General features: G+C 46.4%; 1 protein-coding gene across 1 annotated transcript in view; it reads right to left on the reverse strand.

Annotated features, from left to right (window-relative positions):
- Positions 1 to 18,784, reverse strand: part of EEIG1 (estrogen-induced osteoclastogenesis regulator 1) — a 49,978-nt gene that overhangs the window by 5,889 nt on the left and 25,305 nt on the right. Inside the window, exons 3-10 of the mRNA XM_066580649.1 lie at positions 17,764 to 17,793; positions 13,992 to 14,108; positions 11,823 to 11,869; positions 11,516 to 11,655; positions 8,324 to 8,428; positions 3,733 to 3,922; positions 1,694 to 1,815; positions 1,059 to 1,128 (exon numbers count right to left, since the gene is read on the reverse strand). Coding sequence (XP_066436746.1) covers positions 1,059 to 1,128; positions 1,694 to 1,815; positions 3,733 to 3,922; positions 8,324 to 8,428; positions 11,516 to 11,655; positions 11,823 to 11,869; positions 13,992 to 14,108; positions 17,764 to 17,793 — 821 coding nt within the window. The remainder of the gene's footprint in view (positions 1 to 1,058; positions 1,129 to 1,693; positions 1,816 to 3,732; positions 3,923 to 8,323; positions 8,429 to 11,515; positions 11,656 to 11,822; positions 11,870 to 13,991; positions 14,109 to 17,763; positions 17,794 to 18,784) is intronic.

The raw sequence follows: 18,784 nt of genomic DNA on the forward strand, positions 1-18,784 counted from the left end.
CATCTTGGACAAAAATGGATCCAGAACAGGTAGATCCTACAACCCCATAAATGTATAAATTACAGTAGAACGTAAAGTTTTGCAACATTACAATAGATGTTTCTCCCATTTTATATAGCACTGCTGGCTGTGAGTGAAAGGTAACTATATTGTTATTATCCAAAGATTGATAATCAGGAGTTCGGGTGTACTGTGGATGTACGGTCAACATCACAGGTCAAAGTTCTTCATATAAAGTCTCAGAACACGTCAGGATTCTGATGATCTCCAGGAATAGGTTCTGGCTCCAGTTACACAAGGGATAATATAATTTATGGCAACTTATAAAGATAAGAACTAGGTTCCCCTTATGGCCACGTAGCCATATATACAATGCAGCCAACAGCTACGGTGTGAAAGCTCTCTTCTCATCTGTATTGTGACTTTCATTTATAACGGATGTCACAATGTTGTGCTGGAACCGTTGTAGGACAGACAACAGCAGCAGCCGACAGACCCCACTGAAATCTGATGGTTACCACTGAGGAGTCAGTTGTTTTGGTGGGGAAAATGATGGAATCTGCAATAGAGGCTCAGGTGAAGACAGCCTAAAGGCCCATTTACACGGAGCGATGATCGCTCAAATGACAGTTTGAGTGATAGCTTTGAGCGATCATTTTGCCTAAACTTTTAAGTAGCTACTCAGCTACCTAAGAGCAATTAAGTGTGCAAATGAAACCTTAGCTGAAAGCAGTTAATAGCCTGAGGGCTCTTATCTGCTTTCAGTTCTTTTGTTCTCCAGCGGGAAACAATGCTATCAGCACTCCCCGTGGAGAAATGCTGATAAGGCTGAAGGATGATTTTTAGGTTGGACTGAATTTAACAATCAGCTAGCAGTGCCCGAAAAGTGCACGATGGCCGTGCGTTTAGACGCAACGATTATCGCTCAAACGATCGCTTTTTAGCGATTTTTGAGTGATCATCGCTCCATGTAAATGGTTCTTTACACAGATGGATAAATAGATAATTTGCCACGTATTATAACTTCCCTTAGATAGGAGACATGTAATTCTAAATACCTGTTAGCCATCTGTATTCCGCTGAGAGTAGTGGAGCCATCTCTGCTGACAAAGAGCCTCAGGTGACTGTCTGCAAATAGAGAGATAACAGCATGACATGGCGTCTAGAACAGCACAGCGACACGAGGCATGGTGCATTATGACAGAAATGCATTTCTGCATAGGTTAGCAGGAAAATGTCTCTAAACAGCCTGGGAGTTTACAGGGGATTGGATGCGGAGAGAACTCAATGCAAGATTAATTTTCTGCCCTGAAGGAAAAGTCTAAGACACACTTGACTTTAACACTTACAAGAATATATACATTCACTAGTAGGGAATATACATGCAGCACTGCATGCATCTGCTCTGCCGACTCCTTAGGCCTAAACGCAACGGGCTGCCATGTAGGGATCTCAATCACTATATAAATTGTTGATTTAATGGGAAGGAATTTAATGCGCTTTTTTTGCATATGCATCTGGTCACGTAGACATCCGAAAACAAGGGGGAACGAGAAGGGTTGAACATCCTGGAGTAAGTGGAATTGTAGAGTAGAAGCCAGCATTGAATGAAACATTCCTGGCGTTCATAGACTAGTACACACTTGTATATCATAAGTCCCCTCTCCCCGGATACATTCCTCTTTATCTTTACCTTCATTGTTACTGACATCCGTGAAGTCCTGGCTCTGCATGATTTTCTCGACGATATCGTCAGCATCGATCCTGGTGTCATCCACCCAGGTGGGATGACTTTCTACAGAGTCCTTCTTTCTCCTAAAATGGTGAAACATCAACATAGATGAGATGGGAAAATCCCAGACAGTGTGGCAAGAACTAGACTCAACTTTATGCTTTATGTTCAAGAGTAGTTATCAGAATACCAAGTAAATGTGTCTCAGGTGTGGTCACATGTCGCTAATTTGCTGCAGATCTGCAGCAGATTTCACCCCTTTAGGCTGGATTCAGACGAACGTATATCGGCTGGGTTTTCACGCCTGGCCGATATACGTTGTCTCTCTCTGCGGGAGGGAGCCTGGAAGAGCCAGGAGCAGTGCTCTGAGCTCCCGCACCCTCTCTGCCTCCTCTCTGTCCCTCTGCACTCTTTGCAATGGGAAAAGGCGGGATGGGTGCGGGGCTAATTTGCAGAACTTAGCTACGCCCGCCTCCTTTCATTGCAAATAGTGCAGAGGGGCGGAGAGGAAGCAGAGAATGGGCGGGAGCTCAGTTCCTGCTCTTGGCTCTTCCATCCTCCCCCCTCCTGCAGAGGAGGACACCATATATCGGCTCGGCGTGAAAACCGAGCCGATATACGGTCGTCTGAATCCACCCTTAGGCTGGGCTCCGACGGGGTGGAATTTCTGTGCGGACCAAGAATAGCACAATGGGAGCAGGCTGATGGAAGAGCACACGACAGGATTCCATCCATCAGCTGCAATTTGCAGGACAAAGCAGCAGGAGAAGATGAGGGTCATGAAAGAAGGAAAATGCTGCTTCAACTGAAGACTATATGTAAAGTAATAGTATTTCTACACGGACCAACTAATGACTGACAGTCGTCCTGAGTAAAAGCGGGATTAGACGGGGTACTAAGCAAGAAATCACTCTTTATTTGCTACATTTCAGCTCACTGATGAGCAACTTCTTGCTCAATACCCCGTTGGATCCCAATATGAACAACTGCCTGTTCACAAGGAATGGAGGCGGGTGGCCGGAAGAGTCCCCCAAGCGCGCTCTGACTTCATTCACTGAACCACTATCGCTCCTGTGTGAAAGCACAGGAACAAGTTGTTGGGACGGCTGTTAGGTGCTTAATATCCCCAATACCCATTCTCCTGATCCGACTATATATACACAGCCAATGCCTTTAATAAGCAGTGATCAACATCCTATAATGTTCGTGCTGGTTAAAGGGCATCCTAATATGCCCATGTAAAACCACCCTTAATTTTACCTCACTGAATGAGGCTACCTACGCACGGCTGAGTGTGATATTGGGTCATGAAACTCAGCCAATATCGCGCTCGCCAACGTGCCATTTACCTGCAGATGCGAGGCGTTTTTCATTACTAGTGCCTCTCAGCACTTCAGGTGAAGTAGTGATCCTACTAATTAGTTTTCAATGGGAAAGCACAGATTGCACCTATCTACACAATCCACACCATGCAATGTGTTTTCCTGTCCCATTGAAAACAATGGGCGATGCATTCTGAGGAACGGGAAAAGATACGACATTGTGTTTTTTTTCCTGCAACGCGACGCAGGGAGAAAAAAAAATTGCTCATGTACTTACAACCTAGAGAGCAGGATAGTCAAAAGAATCACAAAAGAGAAACATCTCTAGGCTAACAATAAAAATCCACTGGCAGAAGCCAAGTAGGAAAATCACGAGTGCAGCGTGTGTCAGAGGAGCTGGTGCTGGAATCTAGAGCTACCCGAGCCAACGCTCCAGACTGACTCAGCTGAGTCACATCACATATTCCGTACTGAGACTGGGGAGAGACACTCACAACTCTGTCACTAACTTGACATTTCCAAGACAGACGTGTTTTTGTTTCAACTTCTGCTCTCTAAGCTACTGAATAAGAACATGTCTAATAAGACCGCTCAGACACTCCCAAAATTAAAGTGAGAGACAGCCATCATATAAAGAGGAGCCCGCGCCGAAATCCTGAAATAAGTGTAATACTGTACCTGGACTGTCTTTCGAGATGAAGAGGAGGTCTAATTGGCCTTGGGGGCTTCTCCGGTTTGCTCTCCTTTTCGGCATCGGGTGTGTCTGCAGTAATGCTGATTCCCCCAGAGGCGCTGCTGCTAGTGGAAGTGTTGCGCCTGTGAGTCAGATCTGACATACTAGAACATCGGGAGTGTTCGGAGCTGTGACCTGCACGCAAAAAATCCACAACACGAATGAAGCTACTGTAATCGGATGTGCTCAGAGTAATGGCCGCTGCTGCACTATTATAGGCCACTTTCACACAAGTGCATTATGGGGGCCTTTTTTGCGCTTGTATTACGCACAAGTGTTCCGGGCGAACTGCGAGTCTACTGGCATGTGCTCACAGCATAGGGCAGTGATGGCGAACCTTTCAGAGACCGAGTGCCCAAACTGCAACCCAAAACCAACTTATGTATCGCAAAGTGCCAACATGTCAGGGGGCGGGGCTTATCACGACATGATTTTACCCCCGTCATTCTAAAAAGGACAGGGCTGCTTAAAAATAGACAGGGTGCAGATTCTGACTGCTTTTTGGATGTGGAAAATTCTGCAGCATTTCTGCATCCAAAATCTGCACCCTGTCTATTTTGAAACAGCCCTGCCAGTTTCTGCCGCATGTAAACATACCCCAGTGGTAATAGTAGCCTTCCTAGCGATAATAGTGACACCCCCCCCCAGTGGTAATAGTGACATACCCCAGCGGTCCCCCAGCAGTAATAATGCCCGCTTCCCCCCCAGCGGTTCCCACAGCAGTCATATTACCCCCCCAGTGGTCCACCAGCAGTCACAATGCCACCCCCAGCTGTCTGCCAGCAATAATGCCCCCCTCCCCTCAAGCGGTTCCCCCAGAAATGATAATGCGCCCCCCTCAGCGGTCCCCTCAGCAGTCATAATGCCTTCCCCCCCAGCGGTTCCCCCAGCAGTACTAATGCCTCACCCCCCAACAGTTCCCCCAGCAGTCCTAAAGTCTTCCCCCCCCCAGCGATTTTCCCAGCAGTCAGAATGCCCCCCCTCCCCTCCCCCCCCCAGCGATTTCCCCAGCAGTCAGAATGCTCCCCCCCCCCAGCGATTTCCCCACCAGTCAGGATGCCCCCCCCCCCCCAGCGATTTTCCCAGCAGTCAGGATGCCCCCCCCCCAGCGATTTTCCCAGCAGTCAGGATGCCCCCCCCCCAGCGATTTTCCCAGCAGTCAGAATGCTCCCCCCCCAGCGATTTTCCCAGCAGAATGCCCCCCTCCCCCCCCCAGCGATTTTCCCAGCAGAATGCCCCCCCTCCCCCCCCCGCGATTTTCCCAGCAGTCAGAATGCCCCCCCTCCCCTCCCCCCCCAGCGATTTCCCCAGCAGTCAGAATGCTCCCCCCCCCCAGCGATTTCCCCACCAGTCAGGATGCCCCCCCCCAGCGATTTCCCCACCAGTCAGGATGCCCCCCCCCCCCAGCGATTTTCCCAGCAGTCAGGATGCCCCCCCCCCCCCAGCGATTTTCCCAGCAGAATGCCCCCCCTCCCCCCCCCCCCAGCGATTTCCCCACCAGTCAGGATGCCCCCCCCCAGCGATTTCCCCACCAGTCAGGATGCCCCCCCCCCCCAGCGATTTTCCCAGCAGTCAGGATGCTCCCCCCCCCCAGCGATTTCCCCACCAGTCAGGATGCCCCCCCCCCCCCCAGCGATTTTCCCAGCAGTCAGAATGCTCCCCCCCCCCAGCGATTTCCCCACCAGTCAGGATGCCCCCCCCCAGCGATTTCCCCACCAGTCAGGATGCCCCCCCCCCCCAGCGATTTTCCCAGCAGTCAGGATGCCCCCCCCCCAGCGATTTTCCCAGCAGAATGCCCCCCCTCCCCCCCCCCCAGCAATTTTCCCAGCGATTTTCCCAGCAGTCACAATGCCCCCCTCCCCCCCCCAGCAATTTTCCCAGCAGACAAAATGCCCCCCCCTCCCCCCCAGCGATTTTCCCAGCAGTCAGAATGCCCCCCTCCCCCCCCCCCCAGCGATTTTCCCAGCGATTCTCCCAGCTGTCAGAATGCCCACCCCCTCCCCCACATACGTACCCCTCCTCCTCGCGGGAGCGCCGCTCCTCTCCTGCCTGATCCCAGGTGCTCACTGAAGGCAGTGTGCTGCTGTTAGATGCCTCCTCCCCCTGCTCTTGCGGAACCAAAGTAGGAGACGTCGGGGGACGGGGGAGAAGGATCCTAGCTGCACACTGACTCACAGTGTGCGCCGGGATCAGCACAGAAAGCAGCGCTGAGTGAATGTCAGCAGGGGAGCCGCGGCCCCTGCAGGCATTCACTAAGGTGGTGAGTGGCCGATGGCGGCGCGTGCCAGCAGGGAGGGCTCTGCGTGCCGCCTCTGGCACGCGTGCCATAGGTTCGCCACCACTGGCATAGGGGCTCACTCACATGGGCGTATCTGTCCCACGTATTTTGCACTATCGTAAAATACACAGTACGCAGCAAATACGAATGTACATACGCATTTGCTGTGTTAAATCCCCATAGGCTATATTGGTGGATAATACACACCAAAATAGGATATGCCGAGTTCCTATACACGCGTTAAAAAAACCCAAACAAACAAACAAAAAAAACAACGCAGGTGTGCGTGACCCAATAGAAGTAAATGGGCTTTTAGCAACACATACTATGGGCATGGAAAATACATGTGTAATATGTAGGCGAGATACACGCCTGTGATAGGGTCTATACTGATGATGCGAGTTCAGGTCAGTAGAAACACAGTTGGGCTGGACTATACAAATAACAGGTCCTTTCTATACTGCGCCATTTAGCATCTGTAACAACTCTTAGGAAAGACAAAACAAAACTGTGGGTACAATGGAAGTGTGTCGTAGCCGTGAGCTTTTGTCTGTTTGCGTATTCTATATCAGTGTGTGGATCCGTGTCAGAAATATGTGGTCTAACCAGGCATTTCTGCTGTAGTTTTTAGAGGTGGAATCCGCATGGAAAAATCTGTGATGGCTATGGCTATGTACACATAAGGCCCATTTACACACAACGATTATCGCTCAAAAGATGTCTTTTGAGCGACAATCGTTGTGTCATTTGCAGCGCAAGATGATCGCTCAAGATGAGCGATCACCTTGCGCTCAGAGTGGAGAATGCAGAAGACAAGCGGGGTGTCCCCGCTTATCTTCTGCATCCAGCTGTTTTACCCGCTCCAGCGCCCGGCTGTTATACAGCCGAGTGCTCCGAGCGGAGGATGCAGAAGACAAGCGGGATGACCCCGCTTGTCTTCTGCATCCAGCTGTTTTTTGCACGGAGCGCCCGGCTGTTATACAGCCGAGCACTCCGTGCGGGGTATGGAGAACAGAGCTGGACCGCTCTATTCTTCATACCCCGCCTGTGATCAGGGAGCGGGATACAACTAAAACAATAGTATCAGCTGTATCCCGCTGTGAATCCCTGATAAGGCTCATCGTTGTCTTTCAGCACGCTGAAAGATGACGATGAGCGACAGGATAACGAAAACTGCACGATGTAAGTGCAGTTAGACACAACGATTATCGCTCAAAAGACGGCTAATCAGCGAATATCTTTTTGTTTAAATGGGCCTTTACCCATAGTTTGCTCTTCTTTATACTGAGCACTGACTCCCTGAGTAGGATTGGTTATTCACTAGACCATTTATTGGGTCATATAGTGTTACTGAAGCATTTCTAGTGTAAAGACCCTTATTAAAAGGTGTTGCCCAGAAACTCAACAAAATGGCTGGCGTCTGTGCAGCCTATGAAAACCTGTCCTAGGTTGGAGAATGCATCTCTGGACTGGACGGAAAGGTGGCGGGTGATTGAGTATAATGCCACACTGTTTGGTTCTGTCAGCCAGGCAAAGACACTGTGGGGTTAGGCCATGCCCCCTTTGGTCAAGAGATGAATTCTCCCATCCTAGGGCAGGTTTCCACAGGCGGCACGGATGGCAGACATTTTGAACTGAAAAACCCCTTTAAATATTCTGGTGCCTTGAAAGCCATTGTGCGTGGCCAGATCTGTTTGCTACAAGCAGCCAATCCAGATGCCACCATTTATGGTGATCGAGAAACATTAGATACTGTTTACGAATGGCCCTCACACTATATTCAGGGGGGAATATATATCATGCGGGAAAGTCAGTGTCTGACTATCAATTAAGAGGGTCTGAAATGAGCCATCAAGGCAGTCAACAACACAATATCATATAAGCATGCCATGTGATGGGCAGATTTAAAAGGGATTGTCCTTTCTCCTAGGAGGCTGCTCAGAACATAAGCTAACCACATGTAGTCTCATTACCAGAATCCCAGCAGTCAGCTCTAATCTACAGGGAATCTGGAAGCAAGTGTTTCATTCTTCTGCAGTGCCTCCACAGGAAAAATGAAGCATTACACCATGCCCATTGAACCTAATCAGTCATTCATGTAACACACAGATGTGCTAAGTCCTCCAGAGTGAGAGATACTCTTTGTGCTTCCTATCCACTCTGGCTCAGAAATGAGACAACCCCATTAAGACTTTTTGTTATGAAAAGTGAAAGCCACAGCAATCGGTATGAAGAAATATTGGAGAGGGAAGGGTTACCGGATACTTTGGACTGCTGGCTGGCTTGGCTGGAGTTCCGCGAGTGGCCTGAATGGGAAGTTTCTTCAGGGCTTGAGAGATTTTGATCCGCTTCTTCGAAGACCCCTGGAATGTTTAAGAAAATTTAAAGGCTTTAGAAGAGGTTCGGGGAAGTAAATCATACTGGAAGGAAACCAGCTGCCAAATCTGGCTTCTATCCTACTGTCTGTTCCCATGAGAACCAGAACAGATAGCGGGGATGTTCCCTGCCAGATGGAAAACTTTTCCTCCATAGCGGTTGCTTCTAACCTGACGAGACGTGCGCTCGCTCCTTCCCTCAGTTTCTGCACTGCTACAAAAACTTTACAAAACCTCTTGCTAAACAAGTTCGCTGTATGGAGAAATCCTCCTATCTAGGCGTGTTACCTCTGACGACTCTGTCAGCGCTTTCAACATAGGTAATGTCACAACTGCAAGTGGGTCTTGTTTAACCCCTCAGTAACACAGCCTGTTTGCAAAATAAGTTGCGTTTTTTTAATGGCATCATTTTTGAGTACAAATAATGTATTGTACAATTTTTTTAGGCGGATGGAGAAAAAAAACCAAAAAAACTACTTCACCATTTGTACTTTAGATGCATTTTGGTGTTCAGTCTGCAGAATAAAACATGGGATAACATTATTCTCTGGGTCAGCACAATTCCGGCGAGACCAAGTTTATACTTTTTTGCTATTTTCGTAAACCCCCCCCCAAATTTTTTTTGCTTTTTTTTAAAAGATTTCTTTTTATGTCGCCGCATTCCAAGAGCCTTAGCATTCTCATTTTTCCATCTACAGAGCTCTTCGAGGGCTTGCTTTTTGCAGTATGAACTCTAATCTTCATTTTTGGGGACACGTAACATTTTGATCACTGTTTATACCAGTTTTTTTATTGGCAAAAGTAACAAAATTTGCAATTCTAGCATGTTTATTTTTAGCATCGTTCACCGTGCAAAATCAATAATATGTTACATCAAGGGCTCAGTCACACAAGTGACTTTTTTCATTCATGTATAGTAAAAAATTTCGTATGTCGCGTGTAGAAAAATCGCGTGACTTTGTCAATTGACACTCATATGTTCCATCTTTTGCAGGTGCAAATTTTTAGCACATGTGAAAAAGAAAAAAAATAAATAAAAATTGCACATGTGATCGCTGCCATTGGTTATATGTATTTTATTTATCTTAAAATTGCGCTCTAAAAAAAAAAAAAAAAAAAAAAATGTGCTCATGTGACTGAGCCCTAATTCTGCAGGTCAGTATGATTTTTGTGGATCCATAGGACTTTTTGATCACTTTCTGTTCTGCTTTTTTTTTGTAAGGCCAGATAGCCAAAATTAGCTATTTTACCATGTTTTTTATATCATTTTCTTTCATCGTGAGTAACGTATGGGTTGAATAACGTGCAAAACTTATTCTGGACACGGCGATAGCAGATTTGTGATGGTTATGACTTTTTTGTTAGTACTTTATTATTTTTTATTTATACTTTAACTTTTTCTTTATGTCCCACTATGGCACTTTCACCACACTTTGATTTAATATACTGCTATACTTCAACTGGCAAACCCAGAGGCCATATTAAAGCCTTCAGAAGTCATAGCAACCCCTACGGACTCCGTGATCGCATCGTGGTGGTCTGATGAGTGACAGAGGGAGCTGTATGCTGTGGTCGCATTGATCGTGGTATGTAAAAGGATTAAACCGCGTGGATCAGCGGTTTCTCAAATTCCTGCTGTTTGAGCAAGTGCCAGGCGATCATCCGACAGCTGAGCACCCGCTCCCCTGACCCAGGAGACCCGTGCAAGACTTCTGATGCAGCACCATAAAAAGGTGTATGCAGCAGAATAAATCCCATTAACGGTCACCGTAAAAAGGCGTACAGGCGGTTGTAATGGGTTAATGAGAAGGTTGGGAAAACAGAATAGACTGCTTTTTGGTGATCAGTAAAACAGATACAGTTCAAGGTGCACTCATATTGAAAATGCATACTAGATCAGAGCACAAGGATAGTTCGATTAACAAGTTGAGCAACTTTGTAAATACACAGTGTTCTGCTTGTAATTACAGCCTGCATTCTGCTCCAGAGCTGCATTCCCAAATTGGCCGCTTGTTATTGGACTCATTTAACATTTTGTCGACGGACACGGCCCAAGTGATTAATGGAGTTCACATAAATGCTATGCTCTCTATTGCAATGCATTATGGGAGAATTAAGGCATTTTTCTATGGTACAATTTTCAGGCACGCACATTAGGGCGCTTTCACAAAGGACGATTGTTGGACGCTTAAGCGTCCAGTCGTCCCACTGATTAGAACTCCTGTTTGTTCACACAGCAGTGAAGATCGCTTCGTGAATGGAGGCGGAACGGACCGGACTATCGTTTAGATTTACACGATCTAGCGAGAATCTGAACAAAAATTGGTCAGTGTATAAGGGCCCTTAGTCTAAACATTTGTTGGCCTGATTATCGGGCCATGTAAGAGAGACAGTCGGCTGATTGGGGACTTTTCAGCAAGCATGTAAACGCTTGCTAATCTTGCCACATGAATGGAGTGACATATAGGTGGCCTATGGGAGTGAGCGATCACAAATCCAATTGTTCGTCCCCATAAGCGGATTCTCAGCCCATGTAAATGAAAGTTAAACAAGCGCTGATCGATATGCATGTCGATCAGAGTTTGTTACATCATAATTTATACACTGTCTGTATAAAGGACTGCACCTCCCAGAATGAAAAACCACACAAGTAAGCCCTGTACAGACACTGAACTAGCAGGGAATGAGAGATGCAAGTTCAACAACACTGCGAATGCAGCTCTAGATGTACATTAAAGAGATGTTCCCATCTTGGCCGAATATGACCTGACGGGAGGACAGAAACAACAGTGTGCCTGGCCATTGCCGTTTCCGTAATTCCCATAGAAGTCAATGGGGGTTACACAAAATGCGTAGCACAGCGAGCTAAGCCATTTCTGTCTCATACAGCTGGACTAGAGGGCAGTGGGGCCACAGCTAGAGATAGATGCAGGTCCCAGGAATTACGAGTATATTTAAGTGATATTTAAACTGCAAAATTATCTTCAGGTGTAAACCGTATGCTTTTAGAATATGGAAATTACTTGAATCTTAGCCATGTCGGAGATACAAGAAGGTACCAAGTTGTTCTGATACCTGAACTAAGCAATGCTTGACGGCTTCTGTTCTGACGCATAGTGCCACTAGCTGAACGCACGGTCCCCTCGCCCTTACAGGTCATCTGTAGAGAGGAATCTTGTCCAGGGGCGGAGACAGTCTTGGCTGTGGAGGGAGGCCTAGAAGAGAAAGATCCACACACAAGCATTACAATACCCACTGGAGGTAAAGAACTTAAGCATCTCCTTTAGACCCCAGACGTGTACAGCATAAGTTAAGACATTGAAATGACATGGGATAGGTCTAATGAGGAGTCTCGACACCAAATAAATATCTAAACACCTACGTTTTGAAGCACGGGTCTCCGGAAAGGAGTGACATTCCAATGGTGACCTGTCAAGAAGAGATCCGTGATTACATACTGGTAACCAAATAATACTACTACAAATATGTGATAAAGGACCCCAAGCTGTGGCGTAGAATCTGATGGGACACTAAGCATCCAATCAGATCTTGGCTGTACCAATGCATTAAAAAAAATAAAATAAAATAAGCAACTTTGTAAATAGTCTGATGACTGAAAATGCCTTACTGTTTTGCGTATACAGCTCTAATGCAGATCCAAGTGTCTCCATAGTGACAGACTACAAAGAATCTTTGTACAACCTGATACCATAGTCATACTTCCTTCCATTCATGAGAATACACGGGGTACATGTGTAGTCTATAACCATGGAGACACATAGGTCTGCAAGGTGGCCGTATACACAAAACAGTAGGACATTTTTAAACTGGACTTTTTGCAATGTTGCTCTCTTTTTAATGTAAAAAGGCAATAAAATGGTTGGGCCTAAATAAATGTGGGCCTACAAGTTAAAGAACACGTGATAAAAGCCTGATGACAAGTTATGCATTCGGACACATTAGTTAGAGCAGCAGCATTGTGTTCAGCTACAATTTCCTTGACTGTGCAGCGCCTGTTCGTCAAACAACTCCTCATCTGGCCCCTTATGGTGACAAGTTGTTTACATCCATTAGATTGCTGAATGTTTTTCCTTGATCACAGTATACTTTCCACATTGCTACATGAGAAAACCCCCTGAAGGTTGGCAGTGAACTCCGGGCCCCGGCTAGTCTAGCACCGGTGACCAGGGCTCCTTGGAAGTCGCTCAGATCGCTGGATTTTCCCATCCCAATGTGGATTCACACAAACGAATTCATGGAGAATTTGCCACGTGGTTTTACACTGCACTGCGGGGTCACTGGTCTAATATCCATACAAGAAAGCTCCAACCGTGAAAGGGCTGGGGTCTTCTACTGAAGTGGCTATTCAGTGTATGCCTGATAAAGCAATGGTCATGGTGGCAGACATTTATGAGGACTTGTCATTCGTAACTCAAGAATGCCACAGTCATCGGTTGGCAACAGAGAATGGAGAGAAAGCAAAGGTAGACTTTATGGGGCTCATGTACGAATGCTGTCTAAATGTTAGACATTGCAAGCTTAGGCGAGACAATCCTAAAATGCGCCAGTTTATCACAATACTCATCACAGATGATAAATCTGTCAAATTTTAAGACTATTCAGTCTAAGTTTAGACCCCCTATTAGTTGGCTTAGTTTACGCCACAAATGGTGCCAAAATTTCCGTGCAATTTATTCCAGATCCCTTTTTGGACAAGTCGGAAAAACTATCTAAAAGGGTCCAAATCACATAGTAAATGTGGCGTAAAGCATGCAAGACAGTTTTTTGGCGTAATTTGTGACAGAAAACTGTCATATTTTTGAATAGTAAATAATCCAATTAAAATCCAGTTTGTAGAGTGAAGTAAATGATACGATTGTGACTTTAATTGCTTAAGGCCCCCTGTCCACGGCAGTGATTTCGACTACGGCAAATTGCCGGTTGAAGCTTTCCATAGCGTTGCTATGGAAAGCGCCGGCCCAGTGTCCACAAGCGGAGTATCATTGCGATTCTTCGCTCGCGGTCGGCAATTCGCAGCATGCTGCGAATTGCCACGATTCTCAGTGGTCAGCCTATCTGTCAGATAGGCTGACCTGTGGAGAACGGTCTGCCGACTCCTGCTCCGGGGCGGCGGCTCCCGCGGCTAAGATTCGCCGCGAGATGCCACAACGCCCGTGGACAGGGGGCCTAAAGTAGAGCAGAAAATGGGATGATCAGGCATAATAGACACAATGACTGTGTTGACAAAACAACATTCACCTTACAAGTTCATTAGAAATGAATGACATCTCCGGAATGTGAGGCACATAATACCGCACGCCTCAGTGAGGCAATTAGTTCCTGGAATACGAATATCTGCCTGGTGTCTCTGGTTCACAGTGACAGGACGGGCAGAAAACTAGTTTGATTAGTGAATTTTTATGTTGATTTTTACAGGAGATCATGAATTACATTAATACCGGTAAGCACTAGTTAGCGGGAAACAGGAAAGGGAAAAATGACAGGTAGCGATACTGGAAGTGTAATAAGATTAGTAGATATTGACGGCTACCTTTAGGATGGAGTTATCCTGCCTGGTGTTCCGTGTATCGTATCCCTCAAGAAGACAGCAGCGTCCTGTGGATCCGGAACCAGCAAACTCGGACAGATTCAGGTCAGCAAAGCCCAGCTGGAAAAGAGAATTACACTCAAGTTAAAGCTGTGCTGCGACATATCAGGGCTCACGTAGCAGATACGAGGCCAATACTTTGTATACTATATGTGTACTGCGCGACCGTTTTCTACTCATTAGAATGAAGTTGTAGTACTGCAAAACAGGCACCATCCGGTTATGTGTACCAAAATAGTGGCATACATGAACAGGCCAGACCTGTCCTACAGGATTCCTTGCAGTTCAAGGTCTGGGACACTTGAGAAATGACGCAAGACTTTTTAGAAATCGGCCTCGGTCATCTTCTGTGACATATAAATGGTTATTCTTGCCCGTTTAGAGAGGCCCCCGTGGTCAGCTGTAATCTGCACAAGAACCAGGCAGTAAAAGGGCACCTTGGCACCTGCCTTCTGTTTAAACTTAGTGACGTGTCACTGGGATAAGCTGCGCCAAATGTATTAAGAGCTTCAAGCCTCTATATACATTTAGTGCACCTTGGGCCGCCCGTTGGCCACCACTTGAAATCTATGCAAGCTCATTCTCACTATAACTCACACCAATTTCTGGCGTAAACTATAGTAAAACCTATGGACCACGGGTGACCCTGCACTCTTCCGTTAAGCCCTTTCCACTTTGAGCAAAAGTAGCAAGGGTGGCGGAAAAAGGCCAAAAAAAGATGCATTTTTTGTGCAAGTACAACTTGCTAAAAAATATGCAACTTTTTTTATGCCAGAATTCTTCCACAAATGCCTTCGTGAATTCCCCACTAAGGGTTCGATTTTCCTGCACTGGCCGGAAGTGGGGTGACCACCACAGCCAATCAAAGGCTGCAGTGTTCCATTACGAACTCCTAGCATCATGGTGCCCAGGATGTGGAGTACTGATGCCAGAAGAATGGGAGGCGATGCTGTGACCTCTGATTGGCTGCAGCGGTCACATGACTTCTGGCAGTACACCACAGCCGCTACTCTGCTTCCTAGGGGGAAGATGAAAGGTAAGTATCTATTCTTTTGTTATTTTATAACATGCCTGGCCATTCAAAAAAAACTTTTCATACTAAGACAACTTCTTTAAAGGGCTATATTGATCTCGGCACATTGTGACTTGATGGAAATACCTCTATGTTCACTGTGGTCAGGAGCAAGAAAGCAGTCGAGTGGGCTTCTGTAACTCCCAAAGCCCCCCTGGCACCACGTATAATCGGACTGGGAGTCGGTGGCCTCAGTTCTGGAGAGAAGCGCGAGGCCCAGAGACGAGACCCGTATCCATCAGACTTTCATGGTAAGTCCCGTGGATAGATCATTCGAGTCCCACATGGGAATACCCTTTTTAAGCATTACACAGTTCTTAGTCCAATCAATGGGTTATCTGTGTAATACCGGACGGTCCCCCCAGGGCCATAGACACGGATCCAGGGTGGATCTTGATCAGGAGACCCATCTATTCACGGCCAATTCCCAACACAGTATGTGAAAAGGTTTTAACCAAACAACCCCATTAATAGCGGGACTGAAAGCTGCTTCCTGATCTTCTGACTATTGCTGCTATGCTGTCAGACAGACGACGCATCGTAACACAAGAACGCACTGCAAGCTTCCACTTATCCCAGCAATGCAGCATTCCCTGCAAACCATCAGCCGCTTAACCCCTTCTCAGCCAACGCTGGGAGACTTGTTATTCTGAAGAGGACGAATAATTTTATCCTGAGATTTGTGTTTGTTATCCGCCTTACTACTTTCCCACTGTATCCAGTTTGCGTCATGCATGGTTGTTGGCAGGGGGTCCCTACATCCCACTATCATGGCAGGAAACCCATAGAGGAAGGGGCTCTGAAGGAAAGGATGCTCAGCCCAAAAGACTCCGCTCACCAGCTTCCTCATCACGCTGCTGATCAGGCTATTTCTTCCAGTTCTTTGACAATGTGATAGTGACCTGATTGATGTCGGAGCCATTTGCCACGTGTTCCACTGCAGGAATCTGCACAGCGATACTTTCCGAATACAATCAGCGCTCATTACTAACCCCGATGGTGACTCAGTACCTGAAAATCTGCAACTAATTACCTAATTACACATCAACAAACAGAATCCTGGACATAGCAGGAGTTGCTACTGTCACCAGCGTCGCATCCATCACAAATAGCAGAGATGTTTCCGAATCTTACTTACACTCCAACAATGAATGGTATGTTTTCTTAAATAATCTTAAAGGCTCAAAAAGACAAACAACATGTACGAAAGGTTGTTCACTGATCTTGATGGAAGAATAGACAGTGGATTAACTAAGGACTAACGACGAAATGATGAAGGTGAAGCCTCAATTGAGGATAGACCACCTTACACCACCTGAAGGACAGAGAATCATCGTCTAATAAAATTCTAAACAGGGGAGAACCAGTTTCTTAAGGACCAAGCACTGTATGGGCAGTGTAGTATCCACAACTCAAAACAGGAGACTTGCACTGATCTACCCCTGAATTTACTAAGAATATGGTGTAAGGTGGTCTATCCTCAAGTATCCGTAAGGTGGTCTATCCGCAACTTAGCTCCGCCCCGTCCCTCCCGTTGCAAACAGTGGCGAGGGGCAGAGAGGGGCGGGAGCTCAGTGCACTGCTCCCGACTCTTCCAGCCTCCTCCCCCTGCAAAGATGGACGCCGTATATCGGCCGGGCGTGAAAACCCGGCCGATATACAGTCGTCTGAATAAGCCCTAAGGGGGAGTAGGGGGCATATTTCTGGTTGGACCACCATCAATCAACCATGATTCTGGTTGGATGACCCCTTTAAAAAGGTTCCATACTTCTAATGATTGACTGTATGCCGTCAATATGTTTGCTTTTTTTTTACTTCTCGTCTATTTGCATACTGCTATGGTGTCCCTTTAATTGGCTGCCCCTGAAGGGCTTTCTAAGAGCTTGTTTACATCAGCATATTGCATTTCGTTTTTTGAAGTTGCGTTCACACGTTGCTGATTTGCTGCAGATTTTATCACATATTTTGATGCGGATTCGCAGCAGATTTCACCCTTTCAATTGAATTCAAATTGAAGGGGTGAAATTTGCTACAAATCGGGACGAGAAAAAAAATCAGCAACTTGCGACCACACCCTTACAGATAAAAAAAAAAAATAATTAAAAGGGATAGCAAAACAGAATTAAACAGGAACCAAACAGAACCAAACTGTCCGTTTTTTTAATGGATCCAGTAAACGGATCTGTCAAAAAAAACTTGACCAGTTCTAGCAGTTCGTTTTCATTTCCATCCACTCCCTTCAGCACACGCTCATTTAAAAATGGATCCATTAAAAGGGCAACAAAAGCAGAACCCTTTCTATTTCATTACGTTGCCCATTGGCTATGTTGAAGGGGGGGGGGGGGGTCCTTTCCGCTGCTTTCAATTTTCTTAGTGAAGAAAAGAAAAAAGTGATGCAGTCTGCCCTTTCCCTGTTAAAGAAGGAAAGCAGACGGAAGGGAACTGAACTGAGCACAACTCCGAAAATTGCAATGAAATCGACGGGAAGTAAAATGGAACAGTTTTTTCCCCCCATTTTGTTGCTCCCATGAAGGAATAGCAGAACGGAAAACAAAAACGATGATATAAGTGAGCCCGTAGTCAGCTGACTGAACAGAATTACGGGTGAGGGGCATGTTGACTGAATTATATCCTCTGTCTTACCTTTGAATATGTTTTTCCACCCTTTAGTTCCTGTAACAGGAAAAGAACAGATTATTATTTCCACTCTGACACCATCTACAAACATTAGCAGAGTGTGAGAACCTTCTGCACGATGGTCATCACCGGATGCACGGTCGTCAGGATGTCACACAAGGGGTTAAAGTAAAGCCTACGGGTGTACATGCGTGCATTGCGGGCCACATCTTCCATCCTGCACCCCACACGCAGAGCGTTATACACAATACCTCCCACACCTCAGAGAGAAAAACAATGCACCTCACACAGTGCTTACTCCATTAATAGAATGGGCAGGACATCACGTACCCAGACTAGCCGCCCTCAGCAAGCCCAGAACCCACGCCATCGTCATAGTTACACTAAGCCATACCAAGGGTGGCTTTATATGGGACAACTACTGTCTGAATAGTCGCTCGAAATAATCACTGATGCAGAGCGGCTGCTGTTGTGTGCCCTTACGCAGAGCGATTGATGGTTAGTGGTTGTTCAATTTTGCGATCGCCAATCTAATGGTTGGGAGCTTTTATATGGGCCGAAATATTGTTTGTTGATTTATTTGGAGGTGTGAGGTGGGTGTGCACCTGAAATTTCGACACCTCCCCAATGACCACTCATGGGCTGCCAAGTCCACTTGCGAGTATTTATCTGTTTTCGCGAACCTATAGTTAGGTCGTTTTTACACGGTCGAGAAAATCACGCAAGATTCGTGTGTTGTGAGAAGCACAAATCTCGCACGAATATGAACACCATTTTTTGGAGTCATATTCGTGCGATAGGGTCATGCACATGAGCGATTGTTTTTCCCCACATCACATCGCAGCATGTCCTATCTTTGTGCATTCTCTCGGAACGCCTCACATCGCATCACCCATTGTATTCAATGGGGCTGGCATAGCATCGCACAGAATGCGAGTGTGATGTTTACCCATTGAAACCAAAGGGAAACACTCCGTGATCCGCAAGGACTTTGCATTGTTGCTGTATAAGGTTCTGTTCACAAATA

The sequence above is a fragment of the Eleutherodactylus coqui genome, chromosome 10, assembly GCF_035609145.1.
Source record: "Eleutherodactylus coqui strain aEleCoq1 chromosome 10, aEleCoq1.hap1, whole genome shotgun sequence".
NCBI classification, from domain to species: Eukaryota; Metazoa; Chordata; class Amphibia; order Anura; family Eleutherodactylidae; genus Eleutherodactylus; species Eleutherodactylus coqui.